The sequence below is a fragment of the Trachypithecus francoisi genome, unplaced genomic scaffold, assembly GCF_009764315.1.
Source record: "Trachypithecus francoisi isolate TF-2019V2 unplaced genomic scaffold, Tfra_2.0 Lachesis_group6, whole genome shotgun sequence".
Lineage (NCBI taxonomy): Eukaryota > Metazoa > Chordata > Mammalia > Primates > Cercopithecidae > Trachypithecus > Trachypithecus francoisi.
The window spans coordinates 13,372,176-13,399,279 of record NW_022681471.1 but is presented as its reverse complement, the minus strand read 5'-3'; the positions used below and the strand labels follow the sequence as shown (position 1 = coordinate 13,399,279).

At 36.0% G+C, this 27,104-nt stretch overlaps 1 protein-coding gene across 1 annotated transcript in view; it reads left to right on the top strand.

Moving 5' to 3' along the window:
* Positions 1 to 27,104, top strand: part of LOC117078437 (teneurin-1-like) — a 140,022-nt gene that overhangs the window by 102,429 nt on the left and 10,489 nt on the right. Inside the window, exons 5-6 of the mRNA XM_033201991.1 lie at positions 6,650 to 6,802; positions 25,729 to 25,928. Of these exons, the coding sequence (XP_033057882.1) occupies positions 6,650 to 6,802; positions 25,729 to 25,928 (353 nt within the window). The remainder of the gene's footprint in view (positions 1 to 6,649; positions 6,803 to 25,728; positions 25,929 to 27,104) is intronic.

Sequence of the window (27,104 nt, the reverse complement as noted above, 5' to 3'; positions counted from 1 at the left end):
ATCACTGGATCAGTCCTTTTTCTCTCTCTCTTTTTGGCTTTTTATTTTGAAATAATTTTAGACTTACAGAAAAGTTACAAATACAGCACAGAATCACTGTATTCCTGTCACTGAGCTTCTTCCAATATTAGCATCTTGCACAAACATAGTACAATTACTAAAACTAAGACATTAACATTGGTATGAGGTTATTAACTAAACTTAGAGTTTAATTCAGAGTTCTTCAGTTTTCCACAGTCTTTTCTGTGACAAGATTCTTTCTAGATCCACATATTGTATTTAGTCATCCTGTCTCCTTAGTTTCCTTCAATCTGATAATTTCTCAGTATCAGTCCTTTTAATTCTTACAAAGGATTTCATAGTACAGGTGTACCACTCTTCCATAGATTGGTTGTTCTAATTTTTAACTGCATTAATAAAGCCAATATATTAACAATGCAATAGTGAATTTCCTTGCACATGCCCCTTTATGCCTCACATGTGATTATTTCTTTAGTACAGACTCTTAGAAGTAGAATTCCTTGGTCAAGGAATATTCTCAATTTAAATTGTGATATATATCAACATTGCCTTCCAAAGCCACTTTACCACTTTACACTCCTATCAGCAATGAAGAGTACTTCCTGACTACCAATCACAGAGTTAGGTACCAGGAACAGAAAAATGCACAGCGCATTGTTCCTGCCTTTGGAGTGCTTAATAATGATGAGACAGACATGTAAACAGATATCTTTAATATAGTATGGTAGATTCTATGACAGGGTGCTAAAAGAGAACCATATCTCTTTGTGAAATGTTGTAGGTAGTCCAAGATCATCACTGCTCAGCAGAAATACATTGTGAACCATATATGTAACTTAAAGTTTTATAGTAGGCATATTAAAAAAGTAAGAAGAAACAGGTGAAATTAATTTAATACATATTTTATTTAACCTGATATATCAAAAATATTTTCATTTCAATGTGTAAATAATATTAAAATATTGATGTGATCTTTTATATTTTTCTTTTATACGAAATCTTCGACTCTGACTAGCCACATTTCAAGTGTGCAATAGACACATGTGATGAGTGGCTACCATATTGAATAGCATAGACCTAAGTCATTCAGCATGTATTTCCCACATTTACTTCTGACGCATTCCTGTGGGTTTGTTTGTTTTGTTTTTTTTTAAGTCAATGATTGCCTCTTGAAAGAGAGTGGGATGGGATGGGAAAGGATTATTGATTACAAATGTTAATAGAGACCACCAGTCTTGTTTATGAGAAACAAAGTCCAACATTCTAACAGTATGCAGAGAGAAAACAGAGACTTGTAGGTTTCTACAGAAATGTGTAAGTTAAGAAGAGCTTCTGTACATGGAGTCAGCCTGCCTTGAGTTCCAAGGTACTTGATTGAATTTGGAATTGAGGACAGCCAAGACAATCCATTCATACCTGAACTTTGTAATGAATTTATAATTTTAGAGCATGGCTCTTTGCAATTGGATAGAACAAGAAGGAGAATAATAATAAAATGTACAGGGCTCAGCACCAGGGAACATTTGCTAAAAGAGCATTAGGGACTGCCATTTTTAATCTGCTGAAAATACATCATTCCTGGAATATTTAAATAGACATAAACATTCTATCCAACCACTGAGTTTCAGTGAAATGCAAATAACAGGATGAGTACTCCCTCAGAGATCTGGGTAGCATCCATCTCCATTCATTGAGTGTGTGTGTATATATATATGAGATATATGTGTGTGTGTGTTATATATGTCTTAGGGAACAGTAAATTTGACCTTACTTACAGTCAAGACTACTTATATTACATCTACTTTAACCAGCAGTGCTCATTTGAATGTATATATTCTGGTATGTGAGATTTTAGGTTTATTACTTTCTAATTATTATTTGTTGGTGACCAGTTTGCAAAGTTGGCTAGCATACTGAGGTAACAAGATTATGAGTCCAGTACTTATGTGTATGAGTGTTCCTACCACTCTTTGCCTTTCTGACTGAGCTCACACTGGGCTCCTTAGTATTTCTCACACACTTCATGTAAGACTTCAGGGCTTTCCATAAATTCTGTTTTGTCTTCCTGGAAGGTTCTTCCCCTAGATATTCACAATGGCTTCACTTCATTATAATCTTGGTTCAAATGTTACCTCCTCCAAGAGGGCTTCTCTGACCACCCTTACCTATTGTTACCTTCATAGCACTTATAACTACACAACGTTATCTAGTTTATTTGTTGTTTTTTGTTTTGTTTCCATAACAGTTATATTCTGTCTTATATTTTATATCATGTATTTTTTCTTTGCCTGTCTTAACCCACTATGCTCTCATATAAGTTCTGGGAGGGTAGAGATTTTCTTATGTTGTTTGCTGTTGTAAACTCAGGAAAAAAAAAAAAAAAAAAACACTGCCTCGTATAGAGTAGGCACTCAAAAAAAGTATTTGTTGAATCAACTTGTGAATATGACTTAATATTGCCCTGTTTGTTCATTACTAATTTTACCCTTATTCTAGCCAATTGGCTCATAATTTCTATTCTTGGGTTTGGGGGACTCACCTAAACAGTGTGGCTCTAAACACATGGCATAAATCTGGATGGGAATCCACTAGAAACTGAGGAAGCTGTCTTTATACTGTATCTAAAGCTGACATTCAGCCAGTGTGTACTGGTTAGACTGTATTAGTTGTTTATATCTGATAGCCATTTTGGTTGGCCAGTACCTATGTTTGGAATAATAAAAGGCCAGTAGCCTTGCCATGATACCTGTCAAATAATTAACTTTCATCATATATTCACACAAATATATATTACAAACAGCTTGTTCCCTGGGAAAGATATAGCAAGTTCGAAAAATACCAAGCTTCACTGCTCTCAAAGAGTGTTCTGCTAAATGTGCCCATACCTCTTTATCTGTCTTGATTGAATGGAAGCAGTCCATTTCATTTGATGGTGAAAAATTAATCCTTGCCTTGTATATTTTGAAGTGAATCCCACCACATGCATTTTCTCACATTTTCAAGTGCCCCAGGAAACTGGCTCAACTTAAAGCATATAAAATAACCCCCTTAGTCTTCTAAATGAAAACTACTATGCCTTTTGTTACATATGGTCCATCTAATTTCACAAAAGTAATTGAACCAAGGGAATGAAACACATTTTCAATATAGCTCCTACTATCCATCATATTCAAATTATTTCGGAGGCAGAGTAGACCAAATTTTCTGTAAAACTGAAAAATACCTCTAATTGGAACAGGTGTGTTAAACCAAACTTAGAGTCCATTGGCAAGGAAATCTCAAGGATGTCACTAATATAGCTTTATTAATGTGCCATACCATACCTTACTCAGAACCACTATCCTTTGCGTTAAAATTATTTCCAATAATTGCAAGAGAAATTCATCAGGCAGCACTGGCCTTAATCCAGAGAAAAGGGTAGAAACCAATTAAATGCTTAAAAGTTTTAAGGATAAATTAGGAAGTAGGTGTTAGAAATCTCTTTAGCTGCAACTAAAAGTGGATGAATGATTTTTAAATAGGCTATCTTTCTCTGTTCTCAGTCACTAACTCAATACTATACATGAGCGTTACACATACTAATTAGCCCCTTTCAGTTCACCTAGGAACACAAAGAGAAATATGAAATGGCTTATGAGCAGATTCACTTTTTTTTTTTTTTTTTTTTTTGCCTTTTGGTAGGATTTGGTTGATGTTAAAAAATGCAATGAGAAAACAAACAAGAGGTTTCTCCAGCTTTTTGCCCTAGCACTGTTTTCTCCTAACATTCTCTCCCTTCAGTGACTTCATTCACTCTCACAACTTCAACTGTTGTCTGTGTGCATATATGACTTTTCAGTCTTTTTCTAGCTCTAATATCCTCCAGAACTTCAAACCTCCTATTGTTAGCATTCACTATCTGGAGGGCCCGTCATTCCCAGAAACTCAACAGCCCCAAAAGCTGAATTCATTGCATTCCTTGCATCTTCTCATCTGGTCTCAAGCCACATATTCAAATAGTCATCAATCAACAAAACAAATCCAGCACCAACTATTGTAGCAAGTGGTAGGCTAATAAAGAATTCTCTAACTCTATTAATGGTTCCACCATTGTTTCATTTAGGCTCAAAACCTTAACCATTTTGGATTCCTCCCTCCTTTCCCTCGCTTTTTTCTATGCCTCCCTCAGCACACCTATACACATGTATGAATGTGTGTACAAACACACACGTACACACACACACACACACACAGAGAGAGAGAGCGAGAGAGAGAGAGAGAGAGAGAGAGAGAGAGAGAGAGGAGAGAGGACCTGTTGCCAAATCCTGAAATGCCATTTATGCAATTTCTCCTTAAGAAATCTCCTTCTTTGCATTCCCACTGCAAATAATTGAGACACTCCTGTGACACTACTCTAATTGGAGCACTAATTACTTATTTCCTAGATTATTACAATGCCATCCCAATTGACTTACTTGCCAAATCTTTAGGTCTCCAATTCATTCTCCATACTACTACTGGATTTATCTTTCTGCAAAGGATGTTTTTTATTATATCAGTTATTTGCCTAAAAACCTTCAGTGCTCCCCATTATCAAATTAATCCTCCAAAAATTCTGATCGTATCACTCAGCCTCTCAAAAAATAGAAATGCCTTTCTGTTGCCTAATAAGTTGAATCTAAATGTATAAGTGTGGCACTCAGTGTCCTCTACAATATGGCTCCAATCTTCCTTTCTGGCCTTAACTTCCACTAGCACCAGCACATAGCTAAGCTCCAGTGAACCCCAGCAACTTTTTTGCCTCAGATACATCATGTACTTTACAAAGTCATACTTTATTCAGCCCTGTCCCTTCTCCCCACCAATTGTTGTCACCTGTCAAAGCCCTACACATCCTTCAAGGTCTGTATCTACTCCCACTTCCTTCAAAAATTATTCTTGATCATCCCAACCTATTTTAATCTACTGTTCCTTTAAACCATTTATTTTAAAGCAAAAGCTTCCTTTTTCCCAGATGGCAAATGTTACACATGTACACTGTAAAAAATATGGAAAACACAGAAATCATAAAGAAAAAAATAAAAATTCTCTGTAAGTTTCCCATGCTGTTAACATGTTGCTGTATATTCTTCCAAACCTTTTTTTCTCCAGACATGAACATGTGCACACATACACAAACACACACTTCAGATCACACTATTTATAATGTTTAATAGCCTAATATTTTTCATTTGATACCTTATGGATATTTCCCATACCATTGCATGGTCTTCTGCAACATGATTTTTAGCAGCAACATAATCTTGTATTATTTACTATCTCATTGGTTATTTGATTAATCTCCTCTTGATGAATATTTAGATTGATTATAACTTTCTAATATTATTTTCAGATGTTACAATAGACAGCATTGTACTTTGGCAACATTCATAGTTAATTCACAGAAATTAAATTGTTAGCTCTGTCATGCGCGTCCGTGTGAAGAGACCACCAAACGGGCTTTGTGTGAGCAATAAAGCTTTTTAATCACCTGGGTGCAGGCGGGCTGAGTTCGAAAAGAGAGTCAGCAAAGGGAGATAAGGGTGGGGCCGTTTTATAGGATTTGGGTAGGTAAAGGAAAATTACAGTCAAGGGGGGTTGTTTTCTGGCGGGCAGGAGTGGGGGTCACAAGGTGCTCAGTGGGGGAGCTTTTTGAGCCAGGATGAGCCAGGAAAAGGACTTGCACAAGGTAATGTCATCACTTAAGGCAAGGACCGGCCATTTTCACTTCTTTTGTGATGGAATGTCATCAGTTAAGGCAGGGCAGGGCATTTTCACTTCTTTTGTGATTCTTCAATTACTTCAGGCCATCTGGGCTTACACGTGCAAGTCACAGGGGATGCGATGGCTTGGCTTGGGCTCAGAGGCCTGACAAGCTCAAAGGGTAAATCAATAAGTTCATTTGATAAATGGTGCCACATTGCCCTCCAAAAAAGGTCACTGTATTTTTATACCCTCATCAGGAGTGTATGAGAGTGCCCATCTTCCTGCACAGTGACCAACACTGGGTACTTTTTAATCTTCTGATAGCAGTTTAAACCTGTCTTATATCAATCATTCTACATAATATTGTTTTATCCTGGTATTACTACCAAATCCCATCCTAATAAGCATCTACATTTTAACAGCTGCAGCAACTATCATAGGGCTTTATGCATACTAGGCATTCAGGAAATATTTGCTGAACTGAATTGAATTAAAACCATAGAGAAGGTCTTCCATGTTCTCATGATAGTCTGTCCACTATTACTCTGTAACAGTTTCCATACGGAAACTAGTGTTACATGACTAAGGGAAATGGAAAACGAAAGGGTCACAGCAGTGAGAAGCTAAGTCTAATTGTACTACAGTTGATTCCAATTTCTAATCCTATCATTGGAGGCTTTAGCCTCAAAATGTTAACAACAGCTACTTTAACAACTGGTAATACTTATATGTGTGTTGTAGCATGCAAGTAGCTACATGTATGATGTATAGGTATAAACTCCCAGTTGCTTGGCCTAACTAAAAGAAAACTGTTCGTAAAATTTTTAGGTGCAAAGGGATACCTGGCTTGGAGATCTTCTCAGTGAGTCTGGAATAAATTAATGTATGACTTGTTCTCTTGCAGCAGTACATTTGTTCGGCCTGACTTGGCAGTTGCAACCAGTTGAAGGAGAGCTGTATGCAAATGGAGTTAGCAAAGGGAACAGGGGGACCGAGTCCATGGACACTACTTACTCTCCAATTGGAGGAAAAGTTTCTGATAAATCCGAGAAAAAAGGTACAGTGATCAAAATGATTGATTGATTGTTGATTACTTTTCTTCTAATTTGGTCATTAGCACCGTAGCTGGGATGGTTTCACTTCACATTAAATTTTATGATCACTTGAAAGAAGTCCTCTACGTGGACAGAATAAATGCGTGTAAATATCTTGTGAAAGCAAAATTTCCCTGTCTCTAGTGCCTTGAGTATAAACCAATTAAACTTTTCAAATATGTTGGCAATTTTGAAAATAGATAAATATTTACAGAATGGAGACTTCAATACAATGGAAATTGTATTTCGCATATAACTACCCTGAAGCAACGTGGGACTTTGATTAAGTTCTCTGTGTCCAAGCCCAGCATTATATATAACATTTTACAAAGGGTATATGGAAATTTCTTCTATTTGTAATATGAAAAAGCTTTTTCTGCTTAATGTAAAGGTGAATGCTTATGTCAAAGTTGGATAACATGATTTTTTTCTAGTTCGGGGACATGAATTCTTCCTAGTTGGGAGAAAGGAAAAAAATCACTTTGAGTCCTGAACTTTTAAGTTTAACCAACGTGAGCTTGAACTACCTGACTTATTTTTAATAAATGTCACAGTACCAGCACTCCCAACATCTTATTCACACTGAATGATCTTAGTCTTAATATACAAGCAGTGAAAATAGCTGGAAGTTTATATATTTATTGAAATAGGATTCAGTACAGAGGGACTTGAGCCATGTAAAATTCCAGGAAGTCAATTTAAATAGTAGAAATTGAGAATAATATGTATAGTCAGCAATATCCTGGGTAATATTTGAGATCAAAAATAAATAAATGAATGAATGACCAAAACCTTACCTCCAAGAAACTTACAATTTTATGCAGGTGGTAACACAGTCTTAGTTTGGTTCATTAGTTGCAACTAAGACATCATTTTTTAATGAAGTAGTTATTTGGGTTACTACTCTTCCCTTGTGTTTTTAATTCCTTTGGTGGGGGGGGTGTTGTTTGTGGGTTTTGTTTCGTTTTGTTTTTGTTTGCTTTTGAAAAGGTAACTTTAATCCATGCTTCAGTAAAAATTAATGCTTAGGGTTCAGGAAAATATTATAGTTTGCTCTAGTTTTCAATTCATGATGCAGTTTGCTGTATGTTCTCATTTCAAAATACTTGTTTCTAGCCTGGAGTGACCTTTCCCAGCAGTTTCACTGTTACTGCTGAGAGTGACTGAGGACAGTAGAGGGGTCAGAGGTGGCAGAGAAAAAAGTCTGCCACGCTTACTGCTCAGATTTTTCTTCCTTATCTCCCTTACCTGCTTTTTCTCCCTTACCTTCTCTTCTGCTATTTTATCCCCTTACATCTGAAGGTACAAGGGCTATCATTTGGTATTATCTACCTAGGGTTTCTTGCCATTCACACTAAAAATCAGAATTTATCTGTCTGAGGAAAACGAAACATGCAAGACAGCAGGTCATCACATAGTTGTCATTATAGTATATTTGATTTTATATTCTAATTCAGACCTCTTTTGATTCCTTTCCATAAAGTAAGTTGATGATGATGGTTAAAATTAATTTAAAATTACCATGTGTGAAGAATTGTTCCAGACACTTTACATGGATTATATCATGAAGGTCACATTATGGTCCCCGTTGTCCAAATGAGAAACAGAGGCACAGAGAGGTTAAGTAACTTGCCCAGTGTCACAGAGCTAGTAAGTGGTGGTCTGATTCCAGAGTCCAATCTCTTAACTTCTACACTGTACTAAAATCCTTAGATGGAACATCTATGAAGACCACAAAAAACTTTTTACACAATGAAAGCAAAGCCCCAGAGTCTATTCATAATCGATTTTAGAGAAATTCTACTCACCTATATTTTTAATGTGTTGTAACAAGTTTCATAAATGAAAAATGCTTTGAGTTTCTGCTCAATTATAACAATGAACAGAGCAAACCGACTTCAATTAAATACTTTATTAAGAAAAATCATTATAGGTTGATGCCTCATACACCAAGTTGTTAGCTTAACTTGACTTTTTATGGAAGCCTGAACAAAACCTTAACTATATCTGGACATCATGGTTTTGCTATATTAGGTCTTTACTGCATATTACTTACCAAGTAAAAACATAGTTCCTTTTTTAATGCCATATGTATACTAATCCAAACCTTTTAGAAGATGTAATACAGTAGAAGGATATTTTCAAATGTTCAGTTGTATCCTTTCATGATTTTCTACATAAGACACATCCCATAAATACAGCTCTAGAAGCGTATCTTGATACTGTATGCACTAAAATATGAAACTGACAACCAGACCATTCTTTTTAAATTTTTTTCTCTACTCTCCTAGAAGATTGGGCATTATAGCACTGTGGTTAAAAGCCTGGATTCTGGAGTCAGAGAGACCTGGCTTGAAATACTAACTGTGCCATCATTATCTCTCCAATGTCAAGTAATTGACACAACCTCGCCCAGCCAGTGCCCTCATCTGTAACACAAGGGTGATAATAATAGTACCTGTCTCATATGGTCATAGTAAGGAGTTAATTAAACAATTGATATAAAGCATATAGCACAGTCCCTGACACATTGCTTAATTTAGCAGCAGTTACTATTGGACCAAAAGATTGGAAAATCGCCTTGAGGTTTTTGAACTTCATTGACATTCTGTTAGGTGCTATAGAACCTGCTTTCAAACCAGTATGAACTTTGCAGTGAATGATGACCTTCTAGAGATTGAAATATTTTCTCTCTTTAAAGTTTGGTCTCTACTTTCCGATATAAAGTCTATTATTTTAAAACTATTATCACTATCATCATCAGATAATGATGAATGACACTTTGTAAAGAAACATCAAATTCTACTGGAATTGGTTTCGCATTAACAGTTGTTATATATATATGTATGTTTATACATATATATGTATATATGTACACATACATTATATATACATACACATATATGTGTGTGTATGTATGTATATATATATAAAACAAGAGTATTTGATTATAGATGTTTAGTATGCTAACACTCTAGAATTTCAATAAGTAGATATAAGTCACAACCACATGCTGTAATCTACCAGAAAAATCTTAGTTGTCATTATTAAATAAATATTTATAAAATTGAAAGTATTGTACCAAAATAGTCCCGCACTACATTAGAGGCTTACCAACTAGTCATAACTTTTTTTTTTTTTTTTTTTGAGATGGTGTCTCACTCTGTCGCCCAGGTTAGAGTGCAATGGCACAATCTCGGCTCACTGCAACCTCCGCCTCCCAGGTTCAAGTGATGCTCCTGCCTCAGCCTCCCAAGTAGCTGGGACTACAGGTGCCCACCACCACACCCGGCTAATTTTTGGATTTTTAGTAGAGATGGGTTTTCACCATATTGGCCAGGCTGGTCTCAAACTCCTGACCTCAAGTGATCCACCTGCCTCGGCCTTCCAAAGTGCTGGGATTACAGATGTGAGCCACTGTGCCTGGCCTATAACTATTTAACCAGTAAACATTATGTAACAACTGCTTTAAACAGAGCAGAGGATATGAGCAAATAAAAGACTTTATTCCTAGACCTGAGTTATGTAATGTCTGTAAATAAAATTAAAAATAACTACCCCAGATAATTTATCAACAAATTAGAACGTTAAAATCTTAAAGATTATCAAATCCAATATCCTTATTTAGAAATGAAGAAAATTGGGTCCAGAAAAGTTGAGATCACATAGAAAGACCTGGGATTAGAAGAGAAGGTGCTGAGTTTCACGTTTTGTATTTTTCACCTGTTATTGTAATAGTATAAGATAAACTAAATATATAAATTTCTGAAAAGGTTTTCAATAAGGAAGTATCACAGAGAAAAACTGAACAAGTAAAGAAAGTGATTTTATTCAGGCTATTGCAATAGGGAGATTTTGTCTTGGTCTTATATAGGCAGAGGGTAGATGGGTTACATGTGAGATAATTTACTGGTGGGATCGTGTTGCAATCAGGGGAAGTATCAGTTAGCTGAACAGGAAATGTGTATCTCTGTGTCTAGCTAGTTTCAGGGAAACAGACAGTTCTAATCTCAACTGATTATTTATGAGACAAAGAACGGGAGATTGGAGGGTCTGTATATGGCCTTTCAGTGGGTTCAGGCAATAGGGGAAAAGTCTGTGTTTGGTCTTTTCAGGGGTGTAATTATAGATGAGTCTTAGGGAAATCATGGGAAAGAAGGGACAGAGAGTTTTATCTTAAGTAATTTAGGAAAGGGTGTTTTGTATGTGTTTGTTTGGGCTTTTGTTTATTTGTTGTCGATGTTATGGTTTTTTTGCATAAGTCATTTCCCAGGACACAAAAAAGTGGGAGAATTTCCGAAAACAAAAGGTTGGGGAATTTCTTAAGCAAAATTGTTTTCCGGGAGCATTAGGGCTTAGGTAAAGTCGTGTATTGTCAGTAGCAATATAAATGAAGATGAAATTTATTGGGTAGTCGAGGATACTGAATTCCTGCAGGTTGAATGCCAAAATAGAACACTGGGAACAAAGAAGGATGGGTGGGGAAAGAGAGAACTAAAGAATACTAAAAGCAGTCTTTATCTCCATTACAATTTTGCAAAAGCCTGGCCTTGGGGGAAAGTGGCATTTCTTTTAAATTCATCCTGCACGATCTATCTCCACAAAGTTGGAAAAAAATGACATTTTTCTAGTCAGTGTCTGCTGAATATACGACCATGTAAACAAAATACAGCTGATTGATATGACACAATTTATAGCCTGTCGTGAAGATGCTTGAGCCAAGACCTAATAGTAACTAGAGCCTCACCTTTCCAGGCTCCAGTTTCTCATCTGAAAAATAAGGGAATTGGCTTTCAACCCTTTCTAGGGGCAGAAAAGAGGTGGGGCTAGTGGGCAAAGAAAACCTTTTTACAAATTAAATCTTACCCAGAAATTGCAAATGTAAATAGAAAACAGATAAAAGCCAAGTTTCTCCAGATACAGCGAGGGAAGGGGGCAGATTCCTGGCAAAACTCCCATTCCCTTCCTCTTTGCTTTATTTGCCCTCTATTCTCTGAGCAGCTGCTAAAGCTTTGACAAAAAACAAGGCTGACTTATCTCTAAGATCCCTTTCAGCTGTACACACTATGAGTTCGTGAATTCAAATTCTGCAGTTAAGGAAGAATAATGAGCCAATACAAGTAAAAGTGGACCTATTTTTACAAAAGGGATATACTCCAGGAAAAGAGGTTGAAATGTATGTCTATAAAGTTTGTAAACCACATTTGCCATTTAAAGTACTTGCAGAGAATTCCATTGTAATTCAAACAATTAATTCCCAGTTTCCTACCTTATAAGTTTGGAGTTTTGACATGTATATAACACTAACAGCTTGCACTTCGCATTTACAATTGTAAAATACTTTAATGTCTTTTATTCACATAATAATTTTATTCTGTGGCAGCTATTGTTACCCTTTCTTTCCCTCCTCCTCCTCCTCCTCCTCCTCCTCCTCTCCTCCTCCTCCTCTTCCTCCTCCTCCTCCTCCTCCTCTCCTTTCTAGACGGAGTTATGCTCTTGTTACCCAGGCTGGAGTGCAATGGCACAATCTCGGCTCACTGCAACTTCCGCCTCCCAGGTTCAAGCAATTCTCTTGCCTCAGCCTCCCTAGTAGCTGGGATTAGAGGCATGCACCACCACGCCAGGCTAATTTTTTTTTTTTTTTTTTAAGTAGAGACAGGGTTTCTCCATGTTGGTCAGGCTGGTCTTGAACTCCCAGCCTCCGGTGATCTACCTGCCTCGGCCTCCCAAAGTGCTGGGATTGCAAGCATGAACCACCACGCCCAGCCGTGTTACCCATATTTTATAGTTGAAAAGAAAACACAAGAAAGTTATGTGACTTGCCTTGCACAATAGACAATCGACATAACTAAAGACAGAGCTGAGATCGTGATCCAGTTTCTCTTTACTGTTAGCTCAGCACCCTTGCTTGGGCTTTTTCTTTCATTTTTCAAAAAAATCCCTTTCTCAAAGCCAGTTTGTTTAAATGATGGCTATCTTGATTAAAAATCTCAATGCATACAGTTCAAATACTGTACTCTTCCTTAAGAGTACTTGGCAAATCTTATATTTTACATCTAAGATCTCCTTTCAGCGAGCATTCTCCCTCCTCCACAAAGCAAAAGATACACACACAAACACACACGTACCACAAGTACTCTTGGGTATTGAAAACTAAATGGCAGTGCAAAATGTACCATTTACAGCCATCTTGCATTGTGAACCTATCCAGAAGAGGGGTGTGTGTGTGTGTGTGTGTGTGTGTGTGTGTTGCTTTTTTTTTTTTTTTTCTTTATCTGAGGCATAAATGCCTTGGAACATTTTATACGATGACAATTGTGGACCTGAAATAACAGGTTAAATTTTAATTTACTTAAGGTTTTGCAGATGTTTATTTCACAGACCCAGTCAGTAGATAAAGATTCATTATGTGGTACCAAACTAAAAAACTGCACCAACCCCACCCAGGTAATCATTGTGCATTCAGATGGAATGCAGTCCTGCAGTATAATTCTGTGGTTCTGCAATATTGGTTCATAGGACGTGAGGATATTGGGCAGCCCTCTGAGTCAACCCATAGTTTCAGTATCTTTTACTTAAAGGATATTAGAGCCCAAGACATTGAGGTAGAATTGGGAATAATTCATATAAGTACAACAAACCACATGAATAAAATAGAAGTAATGCACTAACAAAGACAACATTGTTGGGAGTGTAACAGTATTCTTTTTAAAGATTGATGGCAAATTACAGTAAATGTTTCCTATAATGCTATATAGATGTTTCCCTAACATAAGGCTTCAGAGGGCCCAGCTAGAGTGCTGCAGCTTCTTTTCAACTATATTAAATCACTTTATCAATATACTTCAGTTTTAACAAAAGCTTTCCTAAAGCATACTGGAGACTTGACTTCTAAAACAGATTTATGGAAAGGGTTTCCTATGCTGAAAGACAAACTTATTTATTGTATAAAAAATCACGTTAAATGTCCTTGGTCATATATGTTTAGTGTTTCATTCTTGTTTCATTTTGATCCTCATTTTACTTAAAAAAAAAAAAAAAAAACTAATACACACCTTTCCTGTGATGCAATAAGAAATAAGTCTGTCTTGGCCGGGCGCGGTGGCTCAAGCCTGTAATCCCAGCACTTTGGGAGGCCGAGACGGGCGGATCACGAGGTCAGGAGATCGAGACCATCCTGGCTAACACGGTGAAACCCCGTCTCTACTAAAAATACAAAAAACTAGCCGGGCGAGGTGGCGGGCGCCTGTAGTCCCAGCTACTCCGGAGGCTGAGGCAGGAGAATGGCGTAAAACCCGGGAGGCGGAGCTTGCAGTGAGCTGAGATCCGGCCACTGCACTCCAGCCCGGGCGAAAGAGCAAGACTCTGTCTCAAAAAAAAAAAAAAAAAAAAGAAATAAGTCTGTCTTGTGGTCCCTCTAGTCTAACAGTTTGCATCTGACAGGGTCACTAAGTGGTATCCTATAGAATGCCATGTTTATCCTCCTGGACTAGTCCTATCAAAGCTAAGGGATCTTCCCATAACATTTTTACAACATTTTATTTTTGTGGAGGAGCTAGTCCATTGTAGAAGTTTATCAGCCATGCATATATTTAATTCTGTTGTATCGATTTGTATCTTTGAACCTGTATTACTTTTAAAGGAAGTTTAAACATTTACTAGCTTTTTTTGTGGCGTCCAATGTAATTCTAGTTACTTGAAGTTTACTTTTGAATATGAAGTTTTAGAGTTCCAGAATTTAGTGCACAAATCTGCATTTTTCCTGCATGGAACTTTTGTAATCTCCTAGATGATAATCCCATATTCTTTTTTAGCCTCCACATGTTTATTATTAAGAGTCCTTGTGTTTGCTTCTGTATTCTTCTTGTAGCTTCCATTTTTCCCTTAGTCATTTTAATGGTCATTTTCTATTTTCACTATAATTATACTGAAAGTGTCAGCCACAACTATACACAGATACCATCTTCTCTTCTTGGTTCTAGGTGAGGGAAAAATAACAGTTAAAAAGTTGAGTTGAAAGAGAAACCATACCTGACCACCTCAATGCTCCATTGAACTAATAACAATGGAAGAAAAATGAAATTCTTAGTATTCAGAAACACAGAAGTTCATACTTTTTAATCCTGTATCAGCCAAGCTGCTACTTTAACTGTACTAAGTACTATGGAAAGCTGACAAATAAAGCAGAAGACATAGTGCTTGCCCTTGAGCAGATTCCCATTACACAGGACAGCTGGAAGAAACATGCATACAAACACATACAATACAAACAACATGCAACAAACTGTTGTACAGAAATAAAAATAAGATGGTTAGGTGATTAACAGGATTAAAAGGAAGAAGATGAAAATATGACTGTTTTTGGAGAAGTAGTTTGAGCCAGACCTTGGAAAACAAGAAAAATCACTCCTAGTGATCTTGAGGAGTACATATTTAGGAGAATGGAATTATCGAGTGGTAAGGGGGAAATGCAGATGGTAATAGCCTAGGTGGTAAGTGGATAATGAAACAATAGCACGGTTGATAGAAACAGTTCAACAAGGAAAGGAAGGAGATAAACAGTATGATAATTAGACAAAAGGGCAGTTGGGTCATGTTTTTCCTTTTTTTTTTTTTTTTTACAAATTTTTCAAAAGAAGAGACTTAATATTATTATTATTATTATTGAGATGAAGTCTCACCCTGTAGCCCAGGCTGGAGTGCAATGGCGCAATCTTGGCTCACTGCAACCTCCGCCTCCCGGGTTGAAGCGATTCTCCTGCCTCAGCCTCCCGAGTAGCTGGGATTATAGGCGCGTGCCACCACGCCTGGCTAAGTTTTGTATCTTCAGTAGAGATGGGGTTTCGCCATGTTGGCCAGGCTAGTCTCAAACTCCTGACCTTGTGATCCTCCCGTCTCAGCTTCCCAAAGTGCTGGGATTACAGGTGTGAGCCACTGCAAGAGACTTGTGTTTGTTTGAAGACAAAGAATGAGGAGCCAATAGAGAGGGAGACACCGAGTAGGAGTAAGAAAGAAGATTGTGAAGGGACCAAAGTCCCAGCGTAAGCAGGAGAGAAGAGGAGGGAGGAGCCTTAGAGATAAACTGGGACATCAAATTGGATGGCATACTGAGTATGAAAGAGGCATTTTGATATTTTAGAAATAAGAGATAGGAGCTGAAAAAGAGGACACAGTAAGTGTGGTGGCATCTATTAATATTATTAGTACTCTCTGCCATGAGTTTTGTCTGTGAGAAGTTTTAATTCATGTAACTGAAGATTTTCTGCATGCCTAAAAGGTAGAAATCAAAGGCTATAGCAATATGGCAAGTTATGAGCACTGGTGCCTATGCTTCTCTTTTTGGAGGCCTAGTACAAGATGTGCCATTCCCTCATTATTCTCAACTATGTCATGGGTAGTTCATCATATAATTCTTTTTATTAAATGACCAATAAGTGGTTGTTGAAAATTTAAACAGATGTGAAAGTTCTATCCTCTGGGGACTTATATTCTAAAATAAAGGAGAGGGAACTGGATTAACTGAGCTATAATCAGCCATCCTGCCACCATCCAAAGTTAAGAAGGATGTGATCATGATAACTGATATGTAACAGTATCTAACATTGTATGAAATACAGAAAATGGGCATCCCTGATGTGTACTACCAATCACACATTCTAAAATACTGGCCAGGGGATAGTTCTGCTTCTAGGTAGTAGGTAACATTCTAAAACGACTTGGAAATACATCAGAACTCTTATGACAGTACATGATGTTTTGTGTGTATATGCTATGCCAATTCACACTAATTGTATTTTTGTGACAGTTTTATTGAGATATAGTTTATATAGCATAATGTAATTGTGCACTAATTTAAAGTGCACAATTCAGTGATCTTTAGCATATTCAGAGTTGTGTAGCAATTACCAATATTTAATTCTAGAACATTTTCATAACATCAGAAAGAAACCTCATAGGCATTGGCTGTCACTCCATATCCCCATCTCCCTGCAACCCCTGGCAACCACTGATCTACTGTTTGTCTCTATAGATCTGCCTATTTCTACATTTCATATAGAATCATATAATATGTAGCAATGTATCAATACTTCATTTTTATGGCTGAACAATATTCCATAATATGGGTATACAAAAATTTTGTTTATCCATTCATTAGTTGATAGATCTTTTGTGGATTTTCACTTTTGGGCTATTGTGAATAATGATTCTATGAACATTCATGTATAAGGGTTTATTAGAAAACCTATTTTTAATTCTTTGGAGTATACACCAAGTTGTGAAATGACAGGGTCATATGGTAATTCTGTGTTTAACATTTTATGTTTAACAGTTCTTCAACTGATGAACTGCTTTCCAAAGCAGCTGCACCATTTTACATTCCCACCAGCAATGTATGAGAATACCAGTTCTCCATATCCTTATACTTGTTATTGTCTGTTGTTTTTATTTTAGCCATCCTAATGGGTGTAAAGTGGTATCTCATTGTGGTTTTTATTTACATGTCCCTGATGACTAATGATGTTAAGCTTCATTTACTGTTCTTAGTGGTCATTAGTCTGTCTTCTTTGGAGAAATGTCTATTCAGATCATTTGCTCTTTTTTCAATTATTTAACTTTTTATTGTTGAGATGTAAGCCTCCATAATATACCATAGATACAAGCCCTTTATCCAATATATCATTTGCAAATGTTTTCTCCCATTCTGTGGGCTGCTTTTCCACTTTCTTGATAGTGTCTTTTGAAGCACAGAAGTTTTTATTTTTGATGAAATCCAATTTATGTATTTTTTTCTTTGTTATTTGTGCTTTGATGTCATGTCTAAGAACTACTGACAAATCCAAGGTGATAAAGATTTATGCCCGTATTTTCATTTGAGAATTGTACATTAGCCCTTACATTTAGGCATTTGATCCATTTTGAGTTGTTTTTTGTATATGGTATGAGGAAGGGGGTCATGTTTATTCTTATGCATGTGGATACCCAGTTGTTCCAGTATCATTTGTTGAAAATATTATTCTTTCCCCCATTGAATTGTCTTGGTGACCTTGTTGAAAATCAGTTGAGCATAAATGTGAGGTTTCATTTCTAGATTCTCAATTGTATTCCATTGATCTGTATATCTATCCTAATGCCAGTACTCTTTATCTTGATTAGTGTAGGTTTGTAATCAGTTTTGAAATCAGGAAGTGTGAGGCCTCCAAATTTTTTCTTTTTAAAGATTGTTTTAGTTATTCTGGGTCCCTTGCATTTCCATATTAATTTTAGCATCAGCTTGTCTGTTTCTGAAAAAATAAATGAGAGTTTGGAATTATGACAGGGATTACATTGAATCTGTAAATCAATTTGGAAGTACTGACATCTTAACAATAATAAGTCTTTTGCTCCATGAACATAGGATATCTTTCCATTTATTTAGCAAATCTTTAATTTATTTCAATTATGTCTTGTAGTTTCTCAGTATACAAGTCTCACAGTTTCTTTTATTGAATTATTCCTAAGTATTTTATTCTTTTTAACGATATTATAAATTCACATTCTCTTCTTAATTTCATTTTGGAGTTTTCATTGCATATAGTCTTATTAACTCATAAATCTTTGAATTTTTTACAGTTGGCAATATTTTCTTTCAAGAGATATTTTATTCCACCTTGACCCATAAGTCTGAGTAAATGTTTGAATATGTAACAATTTGATGATACATTTGTGCTTTATATCAATTTTAGTTTTCACCAATACAATTCAAAGTAATTGGCTACTTCATGTACCCATTCATAATCCATATACAGAAACTTCTACAAACATAATTTGTATTACACCGTGTGAGATTGTATAGCAAGTCACAAGAGCCTTCTTAAGTTTGGAAACTCATTTTTCTGAAAGCTACCTAATGGTCAATAGACCATACCAGAAGAACCGTGAAACTTTAGGTTTTTGGGAATGTGGAAGTTTTTACAACACAATTTAAAGAAATCCTTCTAAATAGATAATTGTGTCTTTTAAATGATATATCTTCAAAAAGAGATACACAGAGTCAAAATGCAACTCAAAATAAGTCCTTTAATTAAGGATAAGATTTTAGCAATGCCATTTTACTTCTACCTGAGACGATATAAGCAATACTAAATAAGCTACTGTACTGGTATCTGTAGTCTTTTGGTGTTTGGACGTAATTGTTTACACTTATACAAGTAATGTATTTCTCAACTATAAGATTAGTTAATTAACTTTTCTACACAGTGAGCTATAAGTGTCATATCAGAGGATTTTATTTATAAACATATTTTATTCACAGTTAATTGCCAAGGCCTATGTATGTAAATAGTTATAATTCTTCCTCTCACCAGGAAATTCTTGACATCTACTTACTGGACATTTAATAAAAACAATTATAAGATGACCTACCTATCACATAGTTGAGAGTAATAAAAAAGTTGTATATTTTGACCAAAATGTCAAATATACTATCAAAATTACTATCAACAAATAATTATCAACATTACTAATTATTAATTCATCCAAGCAGTATTTACCAAGTTCCGACTAGGCACAAGGTTTATTCTTCCTTTTGTTTTTCTCTTGACTACTTTTGGGTAATATAATGGATACAAGAAGCATGTGTAATCCATAATCCAGAAAATCTACCCCTGAAAAATTGAGAGTTGAATACATATTTTTCTTCAATAGTTCCCATAAGGAAAATTACATTAAGCTACATAGAAGGAAACAGTTGCTTTCCACTTACCTTTTAGATGGCTTTTGCTATACCCCTTTGATCTCTTTACAGCCGTTTAATCATAGGGAAGAGGTTAGTTCCACCTCCCATTTTGCTCCAAGCACTGCTAATCTAAATTTGCGAAGACTTATTACTGTTAAACAAATATTATATTTAAAGGAACATAAAGGGGATGATATTTATATCGTGAGACACATACTAGTCTAATTTGACTGAAAGACACACCAATGTCTTTTAAAGATTTTGAACATGTTATAGTGTGAAGTAAAGGACAAATAAGCTCTTAATGCATATTTTTCTTCTCTTTGGACAACATAGATTAGTTACTTTATAAAACTTGCAAATGTCTTTAAAATGCAATTCAGATTGCTTTTATGAGCTGTACCATAGCCTTTAACTTGGTCATTTTTACCTTAAAACTTAATGGTGGAATATTTTTAATGACCATGTTTCAGTATCTTCTACCAATATTCAACCAAGTTTTGCATAGGATCATTGAATGTACCATGTCTAGCTATATTAAATAGAAAAAGTAAGTACACACAAATGTGCAGAATATAGTTATTTACCTCCTATTTTATTTTTTATATTTTTATTTTTTTATTTTATTTTAATTTTTTTATTATTATTATACTTTAAGTTCTAGGGTACATGTGCATAATGTGCAGGTTTGGTACATATGTATACTTGTGCCATGTTGGTGTGCTGCACCCATCAACTCGTCAGCACCCATCAACTCATCATTTACATCAGGTATAACTCCCAATGCAATCCCTCCCCTCTCCCCACTCCCCATGATAGGCCCCGGTGTGTGATGTTCCCCTTCCCGAGTCCAAGTGATCTCATTGTTCAGTTCCCACCTGTGAGTGAGAACATGCGGTGTTTGGTTTTCTGTTCTTGTGATAGTTTGCTAAGAATGATGGTTTCCAGCTGCATCCATGTCCCTAAAAAGGACACAAACTCATCCTTTTTTATGGCTGCATAGTATTCCATGGTGTATATGTGCCACATTTTCTGAATCCAGTCTGTCACTGATGGACATTTGGGTTGATTCCAAGTCTTTGCTATTGTGAATAGTGCCGCAATAAACATACATGTGCATGTGTCTTTATAGCAGCATGATTTATGATCCTTTGGGTATATACCCAGTAATGGGATGGCTGGGTCATATGGTACATCTAGTTCTAGATCCTTGAGGAATTGCCATACTGTTTTCCATAATGGTTGAACTAGTTTACAATCCCACCAACAGTGTAAAAGTGTTCCTATTTCTCCACATCCTCTCCAGCACCTATTGTTTCCTGACTTTTGAATGATTGCCATTCTAACTGGTGTGAGATGGTATCTCATTGTGGTTTTGATTTGCATTTCTCTGATGGCCAGTGATGATGAGCATTTTTTCATGTGTCTGTTGGCTGTATGAATGTCTTCTTTTGAGAAATGTCTGTTCATATCCTTTGCCCACTTTTTGATGGGGTTGTTTGTTTTTTTCTTGTAAATTTGTTTGAGTTCTTTGTAGGTTCTGGATATTAGCCCTTTGTCAGATGAGTAGATTGCAAAAATTTTCTCCCATTCTGTAGGTTGCCTGTTCACTCTGATGGTAGTTTCTTTTGCTGTGCAGAAGCTCTTTAGTTTAGTTATATCCCATTTGTCAATTTTGGCTTTTGTTGCCGTTGCTTTTGGTGTTTTAGACATGAAGTCCTTGCCCATGCCTATGTCCTGAATGGTACTACCTAGGTTTTCTTCTAGGGTTTTTATGGTATTAGGTCTAACATTTAAGTCTCTAATCCATCTTGAATTAATTTTTGTATAAGGGGTAAGGAAAGGATCCAGTTTCAGCTTTCTACTTATGGCTGGCCAATTTTCCCAACACCATTTATTAAATAGGGAATCCTTTCCCCATTTCTTGTTTCTCTCAGGTTTGTCAAAGATCAGATGGCTGTAGATGTGTGGTATTATTTCTGAGGACTGTGTTCTGTTCCATTGGTCTATATCTCTGTTTTGGTACCAGTACCATGCTGTTTTGGTTACTGTAGCCTTGTAGTATAGTTTGAAGTCAGGTAGCGTGATGCCTCCAGTTTTGTTCTTTTGACTTAGGATTGTCTTGGCAATGCGGGCTCTTTTTTGGTTCCATATGAACTTTATAGCAGTTTTTTCCAATTCTGTGAAGAAACTCATTGGTAGCTTGATGGGGATGGCATTGAATCTATAAATAACCTTGGGCAGTATGGCCATTTTCACGATATTGATTCTTCCTATCCATGAGCATGATATGTTCTTCCATTTGTTTGTGTCCTCTTTTATTTCACTGAGCAGTTACCTCCTATTTTATAATGGGCAATGTTATTAGTAATCATGTAATTAGTATTCAAGTGTGTGTCTGAGTCTAGATACAATGGAATCTTGATGTAGTGATACCGCCACTGCACACATTGTCTGTCACCAATTCCAGGCCCCCCTTTTTTTTTTTTCACGTTCCAAGCATCTTGACCTTTTCTTTTTGAACTAAGTTACTATCACTTAGTGTGCCCTCCTTCAACACAGCCCTATCTACCATTGGTTTTTCCTGCTCAGCAGTTGATGCCTGTGTTGCAACCTATAAAGAGAGTGTTTAGCTCAAACTATATTGGTGGATATTGGTGAGACTGTGATAACTACAGTACTGCACAGCTTGATATGATCTGTGGCTTTCTGCATTTAATCTCAAATTTGTGCAAGGAAGTGTTTTATAACTGGAGAATATGGTCTCCTAGGTTTTCCAATATGCTTTAGTAAAATAAGTGATTAAATGCCAATTAGAACAGGCGTATTACCAAAAAAAAAAAAAAAAAAAAAAACTGTACCTTGATACTGTATTCTATCTCCGCTGTTGACAATTTGCAAACAAAGGATCAGAGTCAATGTTAAGTATGGCCAAATATATTCCCTTTACCTATATTAATACAGAATTTTTTGGAAAAAATCCTTTTTTTTTAAACTAGAGATGGGGTTTCATGATATTGGCCAGGCTGGTCTCAAACTCTTAACTTCAGGTTATCCACCCCCCTTGGCCTCCCAAAGTGCTGGGATTACAGGCATGAGCCACTGCGCCTGGCCTCAAAAAATAGTATTTTGTATTGTTTTTCTACATTTAATTTCCTTCTCTTTAGTTTGCCCCCACCTTTTGGCTACATTAAGAAAAATAGTGAAATGATAAATGAATTCATAGTTATTATATTATAGTCTATAACAAATTTTGAGAGATGATAAAATGGAGCAGGCTATTTAGTGGTGTAGATTGCTAACGGGGAGATATCTTCCTTTCCGATGCATGAAACTCTAAAAGGTAAGAGGCTGAGAAATTTTCCACCTGCAAGCTGTGAGAATGTCTCTTCTCTAATACCAAATTACCACAACTAGCTTGCTTTGTCTATTTTTATTTAAATTATAGTCCGCGTACTCATTCGTATGTTGTCATCTCTGTTCATCTACCTTGTCTTAGCTGTAATGAAGCTTTCAAGGGATAAGATCAACTTCTTTTAAAATTCTTTTCATAAATAACTTATGCATATGTACTCCAGATATATAGTAATGCTAATAACCAGAGAAGCCCAACAACACAACTTCCTGAGTTTCTTTTGATTTATTGAATAACATTTAAGTAGCTTCATTATGCAATATATGATGCTATAAAATGCAGAATAAAGAGATGGTGTAGTATTTGGTAAGGCTTGAATATAAAGGTTAATATCCATCAACCAGTTTTGTTCAGATTTTTTAAAAAATGACAATATCTATTCATTTAAGTCTATTCTTAGCACCTTTAAAACAGTGTTTGTTGAACTTAGAACATTTTGAATTATTTTATATTTATAATATTGTTTGCATAACCAAATGATGCATTTTCAGATTGATAAAAGCCCCTAATGAGGATAGCAGTTGAATAAACTGAACATTAACTTGAGAACAGAAGTGTCCACATAAACATGGTCTGTTAATTGTCTGGTCATTGAAGACATTGTCAGCTCTAGAACTTAAGAGTTAAATGTATAGTCAACCCTTTGGGGCCAAATTTATTTGTCTCACATGGAAAAAGTAACTTTCAGTGAAAAATAAGGTCCTCAGTTGGTCATTTATCATTTCAAAGGACATATTTTATTATAAATATCAATTCCACAAAATTATGTGTCCCGTAATACATAATTATGTACAAAATTGCATTTGAAATATATTATTAACAGTTAGCAGTGAACATTCTTAAAATAGTTATTACTCTTGGACTTAAAAAAGCAATAATTGGAGGTATTTTAGAGAGTTAAAAGCTACAAGGCATTGGCCACTGAATAAAGCCACTGCAGGTGTGTTTCTTAATGGGCTGTTAACTTTATAATGGGTAAGCACAAAGGACAGAGACCATGTGTGTTTTTAAACTGTGTTTGGTCTGGAGAAGGAGTTGATGGCTGAAAAAAAATAGGGTGATGTGAAATGAGGCCAAGTTGAGCTTTCTCACCTGAGATGTAACCCTCCTTGCTTAAAATCAAGGAAAACTAATTCTTGCTCCTCCTCTTATATTCCTACCCTCCCCATTACCACAAAACAAAAGATTCCATGAAAACACATATTAAACTAGCACATCAGAAATCATTAGAAAATATGACAATAAATAATAAAGCTCTGATTGCCCAAACTCAACATCCTCCCTCACAGACCAGCTCCTGTTTTTGCTATTAGCACTGTCTAACTCCCCCAACTCACAATCACGGGGTTAGCTTTGACCCTCCGTTAGCCCCAACACTTAATGTTCTCTAGAGCTTTGCTTCTCAAGGTGTGGGCTGTGGACCATGTGACATGGGCATCACGTGGGAACTTGTTAGAAATGTCTGACTTTGAACCTACTGAATCAGAATTTGTATTTTAAAACAACTGCCTTCTTGTATGCATTAAAGTTTGAGAATCTCTACTGCAGTATCTTCCTTAGCGTTGTCTCTCGTACCTTCTTCTTTCCATTCACACGAAATTATTTTTCACTGAGATGTAGTTTTTCTATATAAGCTGTTTGGGCATACCCTAAATTTAGATCTTCGTGTCATTTCACCTGAATCACCCATAATTCCTATGTCATTCTTGTGTCTGTCTGCTCTAATTCATCCTACCTCTGCCTCAAGATTAGCCTTTCTAATGTACCCAAACCTCTTCCCGCTTCTTAAAAACCTTTAATGGCTTTCTATCCTTTATTAAATAAACCCTTTTGACTGGTCCTCTAGGCCCTAGACAACATGATTTCCTTCTTCCCTCCAGCCCTAACTCCAACTGCTCCTCTCTATAGACACATACCCTACACCTTAGCTTTACAGTTTCTTTCCTCTTTTTAGTTCAGGCCATCCTTTCCATGTGCACCACTCTTCCCAATAACTCTTTTGAAATCCTTGTCCTCCTCTAAGGTTCATCTTCAATGCCACTTCCTGTAGTAACTTTTTCTCATTCATCCATTTGTTCTTTGAGTACATATATATCATCTATGTTCTTTGCCTAAAGTTGCTTACATTGTTCTAGGTACTGGGAATAAACCAATGAATAAAACAGCCCTGTACAGTGCTTGTCCTCACAGAGCTTACATTCTATTGAGGCAAAATAGACAATAAACAATAAATAAGTAAAATATGTAGTATATTAGATGGTGATAAGTGCTAAGGAGAAATAAAAGAAGATAAAGAGGATAGAGACAGCTAAAGATGAGGAGTATCCTCCAACCAAATAACTTTCCCTCTTTCAAATACTCAGAGCACTTATTTTTCTTTACAGTGAGGTTATATGTGCTTGTCCTATTTTCCCTGCTATTTTCAATGCTCCTTGAGAGCAACAGCTGCCTCTTATTCATCTTTGTATCTCTTGCAGCTACCAAGACAGCACTCAGTAAATAATGGTTAAAAGGAGTGAAATTGATTGAAATAAATGCAATAGGATTTGAAGAGAAGGGAGAGACTGACATAGTGGGTGGTTGGGGAAGGCTCCTTAGAAGATATTTAATTTGGGCAAGGCCTTGAAAGACAGATGGGGTGGGGAGGAAGAAAAAGCTGAGTAAGTTATTTTGATATATCTGTACTTGAAAAGCTAAAAACCATTGCTTTATAAATTAAGATGAACATGGTTTGTAATTTTCTCTACCTTTAAAACTAGTGTTTCAGAAGGGACGGGCGATAGACACTGGAGAAGTTGACATTGGTGCACAGGTCATGCAGACCATTCCACCTGGTTTATTCTGGCGTTTCCAGATTACTATCCACCATCCGATATATCTGAAATTCAATATTTCTTTAGCCAAGGACTCTCTGCTGGGAATTTATGGCAGAAGAAATATTCCACCTACACATACTCAGGTATTTGATATCATAAGTATTTTCTTGAAACCTTTTCAAGGGTGATGGGTTGAACAGGGTTTGTGACTTGTGAAATATGTGGTTGTCAAAGTTAAGGACAGAAAAATATTTGTCATGAATAAATATCCAGAATAATTACACTGAAACTAATGAAAAAAAAATGACATGGAGATTAAGGAATAACATTTAGCAGAGCAGATTCAGAAAAGAAAGTTTAAGACAGTACCCTTTGAACTTGACTTCTGCTTCCTGGAACTGGCTGTTCATGAGCCTCCCAGACCTCTCATCTTGCTTAGCTTTACTGCCCACACTCCCTTCACTGGTTTCATACACCTGTGTCCCGTTTTCCCAATGACAGAATGCACATTAATCAGAAATTAGTGAGAAATTAGTCAAAAAGTTAGGTTTTGTTTTATAGGTAGAAATTTTTCTTTACTATTGTTAATAACTTAAATGTGTAAAACTTCTATGATTTTTATAGCCCTTCCATAAACCTTAAACATCTCATTTCTCTTATTTTCTTCTCCTTATTTTTTCCCCACATGAACCCATTCCAAGCACTACTTCATCTAAGAAGTAGCAAAAGTAATCAAACATCGGGGCTTGTTTTTTCCCCAACAGATATGACTATAGTTAAAACTTTACCTTCAGTTAGTCAAGAGATCATATTAAACAAAGAAACAAACTAAAAAAAAACCTTACCTTCTGGGCCAGAATAGAAAGGGAATTAGAATGCATTCATATGTGACTCAAAAAATAAACGTTCAAGGAAACATGTGCCAGGTGTTTGTCAACTGATTAGAAAAAATGGAGGGGAGGGGCCTTTTGAATATGTAAATATGTCACCCACAAATGTAGTAAATTGTGATGAATGTTCTCAAATTTTTGACTGTTCATTTATTTATTTTAAAAACTATACAACTGTTTTTAATTTGTAGAGAAGGTCACAGTAACATTTATGAGTGGAAGGTGCATTTTCAAGTATCTTCTATCAGATGCTTTAGTAAAATGTCAAGATTCTCCTGCATAATACTAAACAAGATTTCTTTCTGTTTTTTATTTATTCATTTTTAAATAATTATTTTGAATAATCTCAAACTGAAAGGTGTAAATATTTATAATTACAGTGAGGGTTTTTTCAGAATTAATAATATGTTTTTGAGTTTAAATATGCTC